The 17305-nt window shown below is 44.9% G+C and overlaps 2 protein-coding genes across 12 annotated transcripts in view; one reads left to right on the top strand and one right to left on the bottom strand.

Annotated features, from left to right (window-relative positions):
* Positions 1 to 6444, top strand: part of PTCD3 (pentatricopeptide repeat domain 3) — a 32354-nt gene extending 25910 nt beyond the window's left edge. For 3 of the 6 annotated variants that reach the window (XM_014532863.1, XM_005885631.2, XM_014532867.1), the window contains 8 exons: positions 596 to 702; positions 1805 to 1883; positions 1978 to 2068; positions 2959 to 3044; positions 3482 to 3630; positions 4882 to 4923; positions 5350 to 5508; positions 5803 to 6444. In XM_014532863.1, coding sequence (XP_014388349.1) covers positions 596 to 702; positions 1805 to 1883; positions 1978 to 2068; positions 2959 to 3044; positions 3482 to 3630; positions 4882 to 4923; positions 5350 to 5508; positions 5803 to 5887 — 798 coding nt within the window. In that variant the 3' untranslated portion in view covers positions 5888 to 6444. Of the gene's footprint in view, positions 1 to 595; positions 703 to 1804; positions 1884 to 1977; positions 2069 to 2958; positions 3045 to 3452; positions 3631 to 4881; positions 4924 to 5349; positions 5509 to 5802 lie in introns of those variants that run through there. The other 3 variants (XM_014532864.1, XM_014532865.1, XM_014532866.1) reach the window with 3 other exon arrangements.
* A 3560-nt stretch (positions 6445 to 10004) lies between these two features.
* Positions 10005 to 17305, bottom strand: part of IMMT (inner membrane protein, mitochondrial) — a 50500-nt gene continuing 43199 nt past the window's right edge. For all 6 annotated transcript variants that reach the window (XM_005885633.2, XM_014532861.1, XM_005885634.2 and 3 more), the window contains 4 exons: positions 15934 to 16157; positions 13318 to 13449; positions 11844 to 11973; positions 10005 to 10932 (listed from right to left, as the gene is read on the bottom strand). In XM_005885633.2, coding sequence (XP_005885695.1) covers positions 10319 to 10932; positions 11844 to 11973; positions 13318 to 13449; positions 15934 to 16157 — 1100 coding nt within the window. In that variant the 3' untranslated portion in view covers positions 10005 to 10318. The remainder of the gene's footprint in view (positions 10933 to 11843; positions 11974 to 13317; positions 13450 to 15933; positions 16158 to 17305) is intronic.

The raw sequence follows: 17305 nt of genomic DNA, 5'->3' as shown, positions 1-17305 counted from the left end.
ACCGTACCCTTTTATGTAATGATGTTTACTTTGAATTTATATTAGTTCACACAAACACTCCATCCATGCTTTTGTTCGGCCCTCCGGTCCAGTTTAAGAACCCATTGTGGCCCTCGAGTCAAAAAGTTTGCCCACCCCTGGTTTATTGTGTACTTCCAGGTTTTCCTCCGTATGCGGAGAGCACACACGGGCACATTTCCATGGTGCTGTGTTTGTTCATAGGAGGGAAGGACCAGTTTACTTAACTCTCCTCCTGTGCTGGGTTTACAGTCATTTCATGGGTTTTTGCTTGTATTGTACACTGTTGCTGACTGAGCACCCCATCTGTCTCTCATGGGACCTAGTGTTTTCATAGGATTGATTTCTAAAGACACAATTACTAGGTCAAAATCATTTTGCTTTAAATTTTATAGAACTTGGGGGTTGGTTTAGGGGTCCCCTTCCCCCAATTTCTTTTATCTCATTTGGTGTCAACCAGTAATATGTTGAATCAGCATAAATGTTCCCACAAGTAACTATACTTTTTTTATATATAATGAGGGGTTTGGCTGCTAACAGTCTCTAAGAGTGATGCTTATTACCTACAAATTTTCAGTGCTCCTTTCTCAAAGATCTAGAACTTGCTTACCAAGTACATGGCCTTTTAAACACTGGAGACAACCGGAAATTCATTGGACCCGATCATCGGCGAAACTTCTATTAGTAAGTGTGTTGCTCTACATCCTTTGGCATTGATGGAGCACCTTCGTGCAACCTTTAGGTGAACCTGCAAGTGGAAGGCTGGTGGTGGCCCTCCCTGTACATCTCTGATTTCAGGCAGCACGGCCCTTCTCAACAGTACATGTTGGTGGAGCACTGGGAAGTTTAAACAGTGGTAAAGCTGGTTTACCGCACTGAGTTCCTTTGTAACATTAAACACATATCTTTTTCCCGTATGCCCTCCTATTTTATATTTTTTAACTTATAGCAGTGAAGGTCCCTAAAGATTTCATCAGTCTTTTTTTTCCTTCAACCTCACCCGAGGATATTTTGATTGATTTGAGAGAGGGAGAAAAACATTGATCTAAGAGAAACATCAATCAGTTGTCTGCCGTAGTGCCCCAACTGGGAATCGAACCCACAACCTTTTGGTGTATGGGACAACGCTCCAACCAGCTGAGCCACCCGGCCAGGGCACAATGAGAGTTCTTAAATGGATTTTCTTCTAGGCAGATAAAAACCAGAACTTAGCTGAGACCGGTTTGGCTCAGTGGATGGAGCGTCGGCCTACAGACTGAAGGGTCCCGGGTTCGATTCCGGTCAAGGGCATGTGCCTGGGTTGCGGGCACATCCCCAGTGGGGGATGTGCAGGAGGCGGCTGATCGATGTTTCTCTCTCGTCGATGTTTCTGACTCTCTGTCTCTCTCCCTTCCTCTCTGTAAAAAATCAATAAAATATATTTTTAAAAAAACAAAAAACAAGAACTTAAGGAATTGGCTTGTTGCTAGGTGTGTGGTGATTGTCTTCTGTATGCCACACTGAATCTTTAAAGTGAATATGATTCTGTCTACTCCCTATGGGCCTCAGAGTATGAGAGGAGGCCGTCGTAAAGGGCCAGTGGGGAAAAGAGGTACTCATTGGGAAGGCCGGACAGCACTGTCAGCACCTCATGGTTTAGCGTGGGCCCATGTTACTTGAAGTTTTTTGTAATTTGTCAATTGTTTGTAAATTCTGTGTCACACATTCTCATACAACTATGCTGGAATTTAACCGTTCCGCTCTTGTTAGGGATTTTAGACTAAACATACTTTCTCCTTCATTGCAGTTCCAAGTTCTTCAATTTGCTTTGTCTCATGGAACAAATTGATGTCACCTTGCAATGGTATAAGGACCTGGTACCTTCCGTAAGATGATTTCTTCTCATGCGTCATTTTATGTCTTTTTTGTTATCTTTGCTGATTCATATTTTTTGAATGTATGTGTATTTCTCCTCACCAGGTCTTCTTCCCCCACTCCCAGACACTGATGGATCTGCTCCAAGCACTGGATGTGGCCAACAGGCTGGACATGGTTCCTCAGGTTTGGAAAGGTCCGTTCAGCTGTGTGTCCAGACCTGTCGCACGTCCTTGTCCTGCACTTTGATTAACAAACATGTTAACATTGTTAGGGATGGAAACTTCCATTTTGGACTAAAGTGAACATATTAGTTGTTTTATTTCAAGATCACTTGCTTATGTTGCATATCAAATTGCATGAGTAAAAATATATTTTAAATGGCCTAAATTAGTTCCTAGCGGCAGGAAAAGGCTAGGCTTTATGTGCCTGTTGTGTGATAGGACAAAGGGAAGATTAGAATCCATGCTAACTATGTAGCGCACCCTAAAAGTAAGTGCAGGCTTCAAACCCCAAGGGCTGTCCCTCGCTACTGTCTTTTCATCACTGGGTCGCTTGCTAGGCAGACAGTGATACTCAAGTTTCTAGGAAACAGCCCTGACTCTGTGTATGGGGGAGAGGAAGTTGTGGGAGCGGGGAGCGGGTTGTGTATGAACTCGCTGCAGAAGATGCTGATCATAAAGTAAGTTTTTATCTGCCACAAGTTTCCATGTCCGAGACATTGAGGCTATAGCCCTGCCCTCCTACTTCATAAGCCTGCACTAATGATTATAAAAGGTCACTGGCAATTCTCAAATGCTGTAAAACAGGATCTTTCCATTTAGAGCTGGTGCAGCTCAAGTATAGTGTGCCTGCTATGGTAACACTATGCCGGGAGCAGCTGGCTTTCACTGCTCTTTTATCCATTGTTAACACAGATCATCTGCTAGTTTTCTGCATTTCTTTCCTGGAATAGATCATGTCAGCAGCTTAAATTTACCCACTGAAAGTAGGGGTGACAGCTGACAGTAGGTAAAGGTCCGCCGGAGAGGACTGGCTGTACATGATGGTGATCACTTCCCACTGTGTTCCTTTTTTTGTTTTAAGATAGTAAAGAATATGGTCACGCTTTCCGCAGCGACCTGAAGGAAGAGATTCTGATGCTGATGGCCAGGGATCCGCAGCCAGCAGAGGTAGGTGTGTGCCGTGTCGTGTCAGCATTGGATGTGTGCTAACAGTCTGTCCTCTGCCACCGAGGGCCTGGAGGGGTGCCTTCCCTGGCTCCATCTGACATTGTGGTGCATCCCGCCGTCCACACCCAGGTGTGAATTACACACCCTTTCTATAAGCCACTCTTGTTCCTGTCCAGAGCCAGCAATGTGAAAGTGGCTTCTTTCTGTCCTGGCAGTAGCAGCTGGCATGAAAATGAATGTCTGTCTAGAACGAAGGCCCTGGCTTATCCCAGGGCCGGCGCTTTATTTTTTCCATGTTACTTGTGTGCTACGGATGTGATGTGTTCAAATGGTCGGGTGCATTGCTCATTGCTCAGACACTGTTCTTGGTCCTGTGGAGTCTCTTGAACTTAGTTCTCATCAAACCAGTTAGCAGTTCTGACTGTGCAGCCTTCCAGCTCCAGGAGGCGTTCGCTGACTGTGCCGCGGACATCAGGTCTACTTTCGAAAGCCAGGATGCCAGGCAGATGGCCCCGCAATGGCCAGCCAGCGCTCTCAACTGCACAGCTGTCCTCTTCCTCCGGGCCGGGAGGACCCAGGACGCCTGGTGAGTCCAGTCCCACGCGTGTCAGCCAGCAGCACTGCACTTGCATCTCAGAGGACATTGACCCTGGTCAGGAGAGTCTCAGATGTGGCTGTATGATGTATCATTTTTCAGGAGTCAAATGGGTTTTCTATGGGAACTTGCAGAAAACTGAAAAGCAAACTTTTGGAAGAAGACCTCTCACTCTATGTGATAAAGAGAGGACGGGGGGCTAATTTTCTTTCCATTATGACCTTTCTGGGCAAGTAAGTCACTTGTCTGTCCACTTCCATAGAGTAAAGTGACGAATGGATTGTATTTTTCAAAGTGTTTTGGGCATTTGGTTTATTCAAGTATTTGACTTGTGGGTGCTCGCCCACCACCCAGCTTAAAATGGACTGGGATTTCAGGACAGTGGTGTTTACCCGAATGTATTAAACATGCCTTGACCAGAGCCCTCCTTTGCTCTGTGCCACACTAATGTCAGTGTTTGTGCTTAGAGACCTTCTGCGGAGGAGTCAGCAGAAGAATCCTATGTAGGGGTTATCCTGGTTGGATGTGAATGTTAGTTCTGAGAGTTAGTGAGGGGCATACTGTGTGCACTGCTTCGGCACATGAAAGGAACTTAATGTGAACACTCAGTTGTCAGTTCAGATGGCTGTTCACCATCTCCAGGAAAACCCGGGGAAGGCCTGCTGCCTCCACGGTCTTAGGACCGCGGATCACACACATAACCTTTGATGCTGTTGGCCAGACACTGACACTCGAATCTGTGCCCTCAGGCAGGTTGAGACACTTGCTATGAATCAGGCTGTGATGATTGGCGCAGGGGTACGGACCTCAGCTGAGTTATGGGAGCTGAGTGTACGTGTTTCTCCTCCGTCCTGCATGTGGCAGTGCGGTGGCGAGCACGTACATGAGACATGCCTCGATCTGAGCCTGCTCTTCATACGTCTCTTTACAATACACGGACTCTTACTGGATGGCAAGAGAGGAACGAGGTCACACGCTAGTGCACCCTGTCTTCTAGCTGCCTAGAGACACACCCCAGCAGTTCTCTCCAGCAACATTCAGACTAACTGTGAAACTTGTCAGGTACACACATGAGGTTTGGAAGGAGGCCTTTGAAGCACCTGAGTGATGAACAGACAGGGCCGGAGCCATGGAGCTCACAGATGTGTGCCTGCAGAGCTTCCCCTTCAGGTGCAACGACAGCTCATCGCAGGACTGCCTTCAGTCCCTCAGCCTTCATGGCCTTTCCCTTCTCTCCAACAGGAAAATGCTGGGGCTGTTCAGGAAGCATAATAAGATCCCTCGGTAAGTTGAAGGTAACCGGCCTGCCTGCCTGGGTACGTCCTTAAATGGGCTCAACTCTTCCCGTGGGACGATTGGAATTTCTTCACGTACCTCAGCTGTACCTCAGCCGCAGCAGTTGGGCGCTCTGCTGATAGGCAAGCAAATGGATGGTCGCTCTCACCCTCCAGGCAGGCGCGGGTTTATTGCCTGTGATCAGTGGTCACAGCACTGGGGCTACACCGACCAGACCCCTAGGAAGTGCACAGCGAGCCTGTTCGTTTTCTCTTTGGCCTGTTAGCATGAGACTTCATGCAACTTTGCCTCCAAAGCTCTAGTTGAGGATTTTATGATTGTACTTTTTAAGATGCTAGATTCTGCACATACAGCTGTGAGTGGGGTGGTTAGGCTTCAGTTGAGGAATGTTGACATCCTGCCTTTGCTTTGCAGAAGCGAGCTGCTGAATGAGTTTATGGACAGTGCAAAAGCATCCAACAGCCCTGCCCAGGCCATTGAGATAGTGCAGCTGGCGAGTGCCTTCAGCTTGCCTGTTTGTGAGGGCCTCACCCAGAGAGTGATGGCTGACTTTGCACTCAGCCAGGAGCAAAAGTAAGTGGCTACCGTGTTGTTCCCATGAGGGAAAATTAGCGGAATGGAGCCGACCATTCCAATGGTCAAATTTAAATCTGCCCGTTCAAATGTGTATAGCTCTCTACCCTCTTGGTTTCCTCCTTTGCAAAGTGTCAGCAAGTGATTTAACAATAGTTTCAGTGTTGTACGGGTTAGGGGAACCTGTAGATTTGGCTATAGGACCCTTTTCCTTTGTTAATACCGTTCAGTGAAGCAGCAGAATTCCCCGGCCCCAAGACTGAACTGCAGTGTAACTCGTTTATTTCCTTACAGGGAAGCCCTGGGACACCTGCCTGCCTGTGACAGCGATAGTGACAGCAGCAGTGACAGCGACAGTGACATCAGTGGAGGCAAATAAAAGTAGGCCAGTCAGGAAGCTGTGGCCTAGCATGGGATGTCAACATTTAACCAGGATATGAAATAAACCAGAATATAGGTTTGGTGAACTTTGAAATACAGTTGCTACAACACGAACCTATTTGAAGGTTATAGTCCTTATTTGATACCAAAGCGTCCATTCAAGGTTATGGTTTAAACAGAAGCAGCGCTACCATTTTCAGTTCTTTGGATCCACATTGTGAGGTGCATAGCTCCTGATCGCAGCATCTCTGCACCCCTGTGGGGCCTGCCTGCCGACCTCACACTGCTTCATCGGTGTGGTTCATTTGCCCGTTCTGAACTTGAGCTTCTGTCAGCTGATGCTGTGACGCTGGTATTTCCTTATCTTAGAGGCGTCTAAAGGAGGTCTCCCTACAATTACATCACTTTTGCTACTAGGTTAATAATATCCCAATTTCAGGGATATTTATATGAGGGGAACTGTACATCTTAGAATCGATTAAATGACAATGACAAGAGTTTAGGCTGCACAACTGGGAAAATGAAGGCTGTAAATAAATAACCAATGTCCATGTGTATGTGTTTCCATCATTGTTATATAAGCCTTTGCCAGTCTTCCCCAGGACGGGGCTGGCACAAGTGTTCCATCTCCCCCTTTCTCTCCCGTCCTCGTTTTGTCTGCGGGCACCTTAAGCTGTGCTGTAATCACAACGTCTAAAAGCGTTTGTCCTGCCCTAGCCAGTTTGGCTCGGTGAATGGAGCGTCTGCCTGCAGACCAAAGGATCCCACGTTCGATTCTGGTCAAGGGCACATGCCTGGGTTGTGGGCTCGGTCCATTTCATCATTGATGTTCCTCTCTAAAGTGAATGAATGAATGAATGAATGAATGAATGAATGGGCTTGTCCTGACAAGCGGATTGAAATGTCTTGACATGATTGTGTGTTGCTATAATCAAGTTAGGCTCGCCTCTACTTCTAGCACCTGTCTCTTACCATCATAACTTTGAAATGTGGAAGCTGACATGAACTTGAGGCTTGAAGAAGTGTGCTTACCTTCACAAGGGATTCTCTCCTGCAGGCTGCTTTGCTCACCTGGCTCCCAGATGCACTGAGGCCCCCCCAGGAGTTCTCGCAGGTGAGCACCTCATGCTTACCCTCCAGGACTGCTATTCATGGGCACTGCACTGTATTCCTGTCTGATCCCTTCCACCATCCTCACTAGGCAGGAGCCATTCCTGTCCTCAGAAACGTAAGCATTGGTTCGTGTTTTCTCCTAGAATGTCAGTTTAAGACATCTGATTGAGGGACAAGGGGGTGGGGGTTTCAGTAAGCTGCTGATGCATTCATGTGCATTGTGTCATTAGCTCCTTGACACATTAAAGCAAATGAGCGGAAGGACAGATTGGGCAGATTAGCCTTTTGATCTTGCTTTGCAACTCCAAGAACCTGGCTACCTGGAAGCTTCTGCTGACTCAGCCCCTTTCCCCTTGGTTCTTAGGCACTTAAAATGCCTCTCTCAGCCAAATACTAAGTGGTACACTGTGTTGGGTCCCAAAATAATATACAACTTTCCTGTGGTACCAATCAAAACAGTCTGGGATATGTACTACAGGATGTCCCCCAAAAATGTATACAGTTTGAACAATTATAAAGTCAGTGTTTATTAACATATGGTTCATTTTCAAAATTATCAGCTATTAAACGTGCATACATTTTAGGGGGGCACCCTAAATTTCTAGCCTTTTAATCTCTAGAACAATCTACCTCTAAATATATTTGGCATTTTGGCTTTTACATCACTCGGGTTTGACCAGCAGGAATGAGTTTACCGCCAAGAACCCTTGCATTTTGGAGAGTGCACAGGACTTCCTACCTCTGCTGTTGCTGCTTCCCAAAGAAATTTCTATACACACAGGCTAGAAATGATACTTTTTGAAAAGAGATAAGCTACCAGTTTTCATCTGTTTTATTCAGTTTGCTCCAGGGGCAAAATCATTAATAATAGGGATCACAAACATCATTTTGATTGGCTCACAGCCTGATCAGTAAAACCTGAAAAACAGAAAATGTTGCACAAGTTGCAAAGAAAGTACTCCTGGAGTTCACTGACATGATAGCAAGTGGAAATAATATAAATGCCACAGGTGTTAACATTTAGAACAGCATTTGTAACCTGCCCCTTTCTAGACAATTCTGGGACCCGGCTGCTAACCCTTCATGTATTACTGTTGACTTCCTCTGACAAAACCTCTAGGCCTTACTCCTGCTGCACTCGAGTGGTTCCTATTCCTACAGCGCTGGCGTATGCTGTCAGGATGTCCACTATCTGTTTAGTTTCTAGCGTCATCCGGGCTTCCTTCAGCCAGTCCTGCGCCACTCGTCTGGACTCCCCTTTCAGTTGATTGACAAACTTGGCCGCCAGCTCCAGGTCACCATGCTCAATGCAATAGGAGGCATATGACAGTAACTTAAAAGTGTTTATATCCTCAGGGGAGAGCTCCACGGGTGGCTTCAGTTGCTGAGGCGGGAATAGGAGCAGGGACTGCAAGTAGGAGAGGAAGTATTGGTATAAGCTATTTCTGGTTTCGTCAATCATTGCTACCCTCCGGGCCAGCTTTTGGACAGCATAGAAACGGGCTCTAAGGGTCTCTTCACTGTACACCCCGCGGGTCAGGGACTCTGGAGGGATCGCTGCGGTTAAAGCTTGGGCAAATTCACTATCAGAACAGGTGGCTTTGATGGCCTCGACAGCACTACCCAGCGGGACAGTGGGCAGTTCTGCAGATGCCGTCTTCATGCTGTACTTGAGCGCCTCCACCGAGAGCCAGAGCTGGTGGGCTTTTCTGGCCTCCTCTTCGGCAGCTGCATGACCTGAATGAATGAATGAATGAATGAATGAATGAATGAATGAATGAATGAATGAATGAATGAATGAATGAATGAATGAATGAATGAATGAATGAATGAATGAATGAATGAATGAATGAATGAATGAATGAATGAATGAATGAATGAATGAATGAATGAATGAATGAATGAATGAATGAATGAATGAATGAATGAATGAATGAATGAATGAATGAATGAATGGGCTTGTCCTGACAAGCGGATTGAAATGTCTTGACATGATTGTGTGTTGCTATAATCAAGTTAGGCTCGCCTCTACTTCTAGCACCTGTCTCTTACCATCATAACTTTGAAATGTGGAAGCTGACATGAACTTGAGGCTTGAAGAAGTGTGCTTACCTTCACAAGGGATTCTCTCCTGCAGGCTGCTTTGCTCACCTGGCTCCCAGATGCACTGAGGCCCCCCCAGGAGTTCTCGCAGGTGAGCACCTCATGCTTACCCTCCAGGACTGCTATTCATGGGCACTGCACTGTATTCCTGTCTGATCCCTTCCACCATCCTCACTAGGCAGGAGCCATTCCTGTCCTCAGAAACGTAAGCATTGGTTCGTGTTTTCTCCTAGAATGTCAGTTTAAGACATCTGATTGAGGGACAAGGGGGTGGGGGTTTCAGTAAGCTGCTGATGCATTCATGTGCATTGTGTCATTAGCTCCTTGACACATTAAAGCAAATGAGCGGAAGGACAGATTGGGCAGATTAGCCTTTTGATCTTGCTTTGCAACTCCAAGAACCTGGCTACCTGGAAGCTTCTGCTGACTCAGCCCCTTTCCCCTTGGTTCTTAGGCACTTAAAATGCCTCTCTCAGCCAAATACTAAGTGGTACACTGTGTTGGGTCCCAAAATAATATACAACTTTCCTGTGGTACCAATCAAAACAGTCTGGGATATGTACTACAGGATGTCCCCCAAAAATGTATACAGTTTGAACAATTATAAAGTCAGTGTTTATTAACATATGGTTCATTTTCAAAATTATCAGCTATTAAACGTGCATACATTTTAGGGGGGCACCCTAAATTTCTAGCCTTTTAATCTCTAGAACAATCTACCTCTAAATATATTTGGCATTTTGGCTTTTACATCACTCGGGTTTGACCAGCAGGAATGAGTTTACCGCCAAGAACCCTTGCATTTTGGAGAGTGCACAGGACTTCCTACCTCTGCTGTTGCTGCTTCCCAAAGAAATTTCTATACACACAGGCTAGAAATGATACTTTTTGAAAAGAGATAAGCTACCAGTTTTCATCTGTTTTATTCAGTTTGCTCCAGGGGCAAAATCATTAATAATAGGGATCACAAACATCATTTTGATTGGCTCACAGCCCGATCAGTAAAACCTGAAAAACAGAAAATGTTGCACAAGTTGCAAAGAAAGTACTCCTGGAGTTCACTGACATGATAGCAAGTGGAAATAATATAAATGCCACAGGTGTTAACATTTAGAACAGCATTTGTAACCTGCCCCTTTCTAGACAATTCTGGGACCCGGCTGCTAACCCTTCATGTATTACTGTTGACTTCCTCTGACAAAACTTCTAGGCCTTACTCCTGCTGCACTCGAGTGGTTCCTATTCCTACAGCGCTGGCGTATGCTGTCAGGATGTCCACTATCTGTTTAGTTTCTAGCGTCATCCGGGCTTCCTTCAGCCAGTCCTGCGCCACTCGTCTGGACTCCCCTTTCAGTTGATTGACAAACTTGGCCGCCAGCTCCAGGTCACCATGCTCAATGCAATAGGAGGCATATGACAGTAACTTAAAAGTGTTTATATCCTCAGGGGAGAGCTCCACGGGTGGCTTCAGTTGCTGAGGCGGGAATAGGAGCAGGGACTGCAAGTAGGAGAGGAAGTATTGGTATAAGCTATTTCTGGTTTCGTCAATCATTGCTACCCTCCGGGCCAGCTTTTGGACAGCATAGAAACGGGCTCTAAGGGTCTCTTCACTGTACACCCCGCGGGTCAGGGACTCTGGAGGGATCGCTGCGGTTAAAGCTTGGGCAAATTCACTATCAGAACAGGTGGCTTTGATGGCCTCGACAGCACTACCCAGCGGGACAGTGGGCAGTTCTGCAGATGCCGTCTTCATGCTGTACTTGAGCGCCTCCACCGAGAGCCAGAGCTGGTGGGCTTTTCTGGCCTCCTCTTCGGCAGCTGCATGACCTATAAAGAAAACAAAGGCAAAGAAAAACATTTTTCTTTCCACTCAACTAATATCCTCTTCATACATCCAGAGAAATGATGTGCCTTCAGTAAGCTAAATCCACACATGGGAAGATGGGGCACAAAGCCTCCTCCAACCCACCCACCACTTATTTCTGAGTGTTCTTTCCTGGCTGGCCTCTTCAGGGGAGGCAACAAGCCACGACAATTTGGTGAGGACTTGGCCCAGGAGAAAACAGATATATGTGCACAAGCACAACCTGGTCTCCTTTCTGTGACACCCAGGACAGTGCTGACATCTAATTCAGATGTTTATCTGTAAAAATGTTTGAGAAGGAAACATTTAAATTAGGCTAAGACTTATGCTAAGGCCACCAAAAAACTCCCGAAAAGGGATGGAAGACTTCAAATATACTTAATGAACTATTCTTCTGACAAAAAACTTCCATAACACCCCAAAGAAACCCATTTTACCAACATCTTCATTGTTAAGATTTCCTTTTCAATGTGGTACGTGGAGGCCTCAGCATAACCACTGTCCATTTGGTGGGTGGAACCAGCACATCACCACAACCAGAGACACTAACAGGGCTGGAGGCAGTCAGCACAGCCTAGAGGCAAGCACGTGACCACACTGACCTTTTTCTCCATCAGGACACGTGACATAACCAAAGCCTGTTGGGTAAACTGCCTCGTAAATGGTGAGCTCATGTATGTTAACTTATTTAGGTTTAATTTTTAGATTCTTTTAAATTTCCTCTCAGATTACTCTATGTTCCAAATTTACCAAATCGGGCTTATTTTCTAACAAATGAATAAAGTTTATTACAGTGTTTATTCATCTGTATGCCCTCATGTTGATACACACATTCCACTATCCTCATAACAATCTAAGAGGCCCAAGGACTCACTCTGAACGGCCTGCTCGATTCCTCTCAGTCTGGCATAGGCAGTGTTTATATCCAGAGTAAAGTTGTCAACTTGCTCCTGACTGAGCCGACGGAACTCTAATTCTTGTTCGGCAAGTTTTTCCGACAGGTCCTAAAGTAAAACATAAACAGTGTACAGAAGCGTTGGGTTAGGTTAGGGTCAGTGCACATCACTCATTGGGACACTAAAGTCTTCCAGCAACTGCTTATCTCCAAAAGCAAAGAGAGCCTTTCACGTATCAACATAGTTGTCATGAAAACGCCTACATTATGTATTTGAACTTTATACAAATTTACTAGTGGAAGCTAACATTAGAGGAGGCAGACTAGCAGAAGGAAGAGGCTATGAAAATGAGAAAATAGAAAGTAATTGTACTGCCACACAAATATAATGATTAAATTGTATTCAATATCCTCTATATTATAAAGGACTTGTAGAGTAGAAACTAATTATGATTAAAGGTATCCTAGTGATTTCCAAATTTAACCTTTCTGGGAGGTTTCCTAAAATAAAAATCTAGGAACTGCCACACAATCACGGGTTTATGGGGATGAAGCAGTGTCAATTCCCCCAGTGTCCTACTTACTTTCTAAAAACAACTATCACAACCAGATGTCCCTTTTGTCTGACGACTGGTTCTGCCTGATGGTCTGCCTTGAGCACCACTGCATCCTAGCATATAGCAGGCACTGCCTGGCATGGGGCTGGCACTCATATATATTTAGGCACTGGCTGAATGGATTCATTGTCAAGTACTAGTATCTGCATTCATAAAGCCTCATGTACTAACCCTCCTTAAAGCTTTGAAGGTTCCAAATGACAGGACAGATATAAAACACGTGTGATTAATAACAAAGGTACACCTTTATGTAAAAAGGAGCAGCTGTGCAATATACAAAAGCCCCACGCCAAGGGTAGGTACCATTAGCAATCCTCCCCATCTTCCATATCCCCAGAGGGAATGCCATTCAAAGCACGTTAGAAGGAAAGGAGAGCCCCAGCGGGTGGCTCGGTTGGTTGTAGTGTTGTGCCATACACCACAAGGCTGCGGGTTCGATCCTGTCAGGAGGCAACCAACTGATGTTTCTCTCTCAACCCCTCCTTCCTCTCTCAAATCAATAAACATATCCTCAGGTGAGGATTAAAAATATATAAATAGCTCAGCCGGTGTGGGTCAGTGGTTGAGTGTCAACCTATGAACCAGGAGGTCACAGTTCGATTCCCTGTCAGGGCACATGCCTGGGTTTCGGGCTCGATCCCCAGTAGAGGGCATGTAGGAGGAAGCCAATCAATGGTTCTCGCTCATCATTGATGTTTCTCTCTCTCCCCCTTCTCCCTTCCTTTCTGAAATCAATAAAATTATATTTAAAATATATGCATACATAAGTAAATAAAGGAGAGATCGCTATGAACGGCAAGGGGAAGGGGAGTCAATGTTTTACAAGAGGTCCTCACCTGTTCAAATTCTTGTTTCAGTTCCTGTTCCTGCACCTTGAGCACATCTTGTAAGTGATCAGTGTGGGCAGCAGTCTGTCGGCGGAGCTGGGTTCTCATTTCATTCTCCATGGCATCTCTGACTTCCTCTACCTGCGAAACCAAACCAATGGTTAGTCCCCAGTTCTCCACGTATGCTCTTAGGAGAAGACTAGTCACCATGGTGACAGAGCCTCCATGTCCTGGTCCCCTGTGATGTGCCACACAAGCCTACACATCTTTACTTCTACTTCTTCTCTGAATCAGAAAGCTGAACGTTGAAAGGCACCTCAAACAAGGCCACACAGTTGTGGCAGAAATCTAATTTCAAACAGTAGTTTCTCTGGCTCCAAGTTTGTGTTTCTTCCATATCACCAGGCTGCCTCCTATACAAAGCAAACTGTCATTTCCCGAATCACACCCCGCCCCCCTTGAGAATGAACAAATCCCAGATCATAGGGAAAAAGTCACTACAGAGACTTGGGATCAAACACAGCCTCACCACAACCATGTGTGTGACCCTAGCGAAATGATGTATCTTCTCAAGTCTTCACTTTCTCATCTGTGAATAATAATGCCCATTGTGAAAAACTGGTAAGAAAATATCTGGCAGTTGCTGAACACGCTTTTAAACAAAGAAAACTGCTCTGAAAGTGCTTATTTTCTATTACTTTAGATTCAATGTGGGCCATATCAAACCAAACTATGAAAAGCCCTGCCTAACAATTAGCCCTGTGTCATATTACAAGTTATTTAATGCTGATTACCTACAATTCATTAACTGGCTTATTCTCAGAAACAATATAATTAATAAGTGAATCCATTTAGTTAGTGCATAAATATTTATGGAGAGGGAGCCCTGTGCAGGCAGTGCCTACGATATGCTTAGATGCGGTGGTATTCAGGCAATCGGACAATAAACTAAATGAACATCTTAAACTGTGATACTTGTTTTTAAGAAAATAGGGCAGTATGAAAGAGAGAAATATAGAGGCTCTACTTTAGATTGAAGGGTTAGGTATGGCCTTGCTGAGGTGACACCCAAACTTGGAAGAAAGGATTAAAGAGAGGAACTTGAATAAGATACCAGGTAGAGCAGAGACCCCAGGGAAAAACATGTAGTCAAGGTACCCCTCACCAAAAAAAAACACAGGGGCCCCTGGGAAGTAAGGGAAGTAGGGAAGCGTGGCTCACAGCAAACAGGAGTAAATTCAAGAGGCCTGTTGATACACGTTAAGAGTCTGGATTTCACACTAAATCACAGGCAGTCAGTGCAGGGTTTTCAGCAGCCTGGTGTCCGATCAGAATGTTTTCTAAGGACCACTAGCCTGTGTAAACAGACATAGAAAGTGGTAGGAATTAAGAACGAGAAAGTGAACAGATCTGGGATTTACTTGGATGGAGATCTGGTAGGATCTGTCGATGGACTGGATGTGCAGTTGATGGAGGAACGACTAAGCATGATTTCTTGCTTGAGCAACTGGGCAGGTGTAGGGAGAGACGCAAGCTGAGGGAGGAGCTGGGAGACCAACTGGAGAAAATCAAGAAACTTGTGAATATGCTGAGGCTGAAATGACAGAATCCAGCGGGAGACAACAAGTGGGCTGCTACCAGGCAACTAGAAGGCAAGGCAAATATGGGAGCTAGCAACATACATGTCTCAGGTGACAGGTAACGCTTACACTTCAAAGCCAAAGGACTAGTTAAAGCCACAGGTCTAGTTAAGTTAACCTGGAGACAGGTTAGATGGGCAGGTTTCAGAACCAATGCCAATGCATGCCAATATCTGAGAGGCTGAGCAAAGGAGGCCAAGCAGTGGCCAACAGGGTGGGAGCAAGGCCAGAAGAATGTGGTTCTGGTGGAGGAGGGAAGGAAGAGTTTCGAGGAGGAGGGAGTAGTCAGCTGTGTAGCTGAAAGGACACAAAGGCAGGATGAGTAGTCAAGTTCCCAAATCAGCCTCTAGACACCTATTTAACATATGATGTGCCCAGACAGAAAACTAAAGAGCAAGTCCACCCACTCTTAACCACCAACTACTTAAAAATACTGGCAGAGAAAGATATACTCAGAACCAAACAGATTCTCCCAGCACTGCTTTCAGGGGCAGAGGCCGCCTGGGAAAGGGTAAGCTAGATAACCTAGTGCCAGCAGCTCGTTACTACACTTCTGCTCCTGCTCCTGCTCCACACAAAGGCCCTCTGGCAGCTACTGTTTCCCTGGAAGTCCCGACTACAACAAGGACCAAAGCTCCACTCAAGAGGTGAGTTGGCATGACTTACATCTAGCATTTTAGTCAGTGACTGCTGCTATTATCTCAAGAGAGAGATAATCGAGTTAGATTCACTTTAAATGCTAGGCAATCACACCCTAGATGGTTTGGCTCAGTGGATAGAGCGCCAGCCTGGGGTGCCGGGTTCGATTCCGGTCAAGGGCACGTGCCCCAGTTGTGGGGTAAATCTCCCATGGGGGGCGTGCAGGAGGCAGCCAATCAATGATTCTCTCATCACTGATGTTTCTCTCTCTCCCTCTCCCTTCCTCTCTGAAATCAATAAAAATATATTTTTTAAAAATATTAGGCAATCGAAGTGTTTCTTCTACCTTTCTGTCCTGTTCAGCCTGTATCTCACTCCTGTGGTGTTCCAATGCTTTTGCCACTGCAGAGTCAAAGGCCCGCTTTTCTTCCCGCTTCTGTTTCTCCAAGGCTAATGCAATGTGCTGCTTCTCCGTGGCTTTCTGTTCTGCGAGCTCTCTGTTTAGCTGGTCGATGCGACGATGTGCGTGAGCAACCAGGGAGTTCAGATCATCAGTAGATAGCTTGTCAGCTAAACAGAAAACCACAATAAAATGTAAATTATTTCACCAAAATTACATATCTGCAAGGTAATTTGTTTCAACTGGTTATAAAATTTAACTTAAACAACTGTAAAGAAAAGCAAAGAGTAGCTAACATTTGAAAACAGATTTAGTTTCTCCAGTGCAGTCAGAATTTCATAGCTCATGACCAACAACTAAGGTGTTTTCAATCTCAAGCAAAGTAATTTTGGTCATCTTTCAAGTATATATTAAGTTCTTTTCCAGGAACCCAAATTAACACTTCTAATCTGAACTAATTATAAATTGGCTTAATAGCTCAGCATAATTTTCCTCTAACGACAAAGCTTGCATATGGAATCACTTCTGTATTTTCTTTTATACATGACTATGATTAGTCACAACAGACATCTAATACTTTCACTCTTAACAGGTGATATTATCTAGGACAGTGATCTGCACCCAGAACTGTCCACCAGAACCACTTGTAGAGCTTTAAAAGCACTCATGCCCAAAGATTCTGATTTAGGCGTAAACACTGCTTTTCCCCTAATTTCATAATCCAAAAGTGTTCTACTATATTACCATAGATTAAGAATTATGGCTGTAACAGCAAAATACAGAATGTGATAAATACTACGTGATATATGATTCAACTTTATAATAGACTAAAAAACAAAGTGGGGGTAAGAGATTTATTGGCCAAATTCAACATGTGTAAAACCTTTGTAGATTGATTCAAACAGAACAATTAAAACAACTCATTTTATAAAAAAAAACTGGGCATATTTGAACACTGAATAGACATTTGATGACATTAAGGAATTATTACTGTTTTAGGTGTAGTAATAGTATAATGATTACGCTATTTTTTTAAAAATAAGTGAAATAAGCCAGTCAATGAAGGAAAAATACCACATGATCTCACTCATTCATGGATAATAAAGACCATTACAAACTTTTGAACAATAATAGATACAGAGGCAGAGCTGCCTCAAACTGATTGTCAAACTGCAGTGGGAAGGCCAGAGAGGGTTGGGGGGCAGAAGGGAGGGGAGTAAGAGATCAACCGAAGGACTTGTATGCATGCATATAAGCATAACTAATGGACATAAGACACTGGGGGGTAAGGGAGGGCAGGGGATTGTCAAGGGCGGGG

Source organism: Myotis brandtii, unplaced genomic scaffold (assembly GCF_000412655.1).
Source record: "Myotis brandtii unplaced genomic scaffold, ASM41265v1 scaffold916, whole genome shotgun sequence".
In the NCBI taxonomy this organism is placed as follows: Eukaryota; Metazoa; Chordata; class Mammalia; order Chiroptera; family Vespertilionidae; genus Myotis; species Myotis brandtii.
This window is presented reverse-complemented; position numbering and strand designations above follow the sequence as displayed.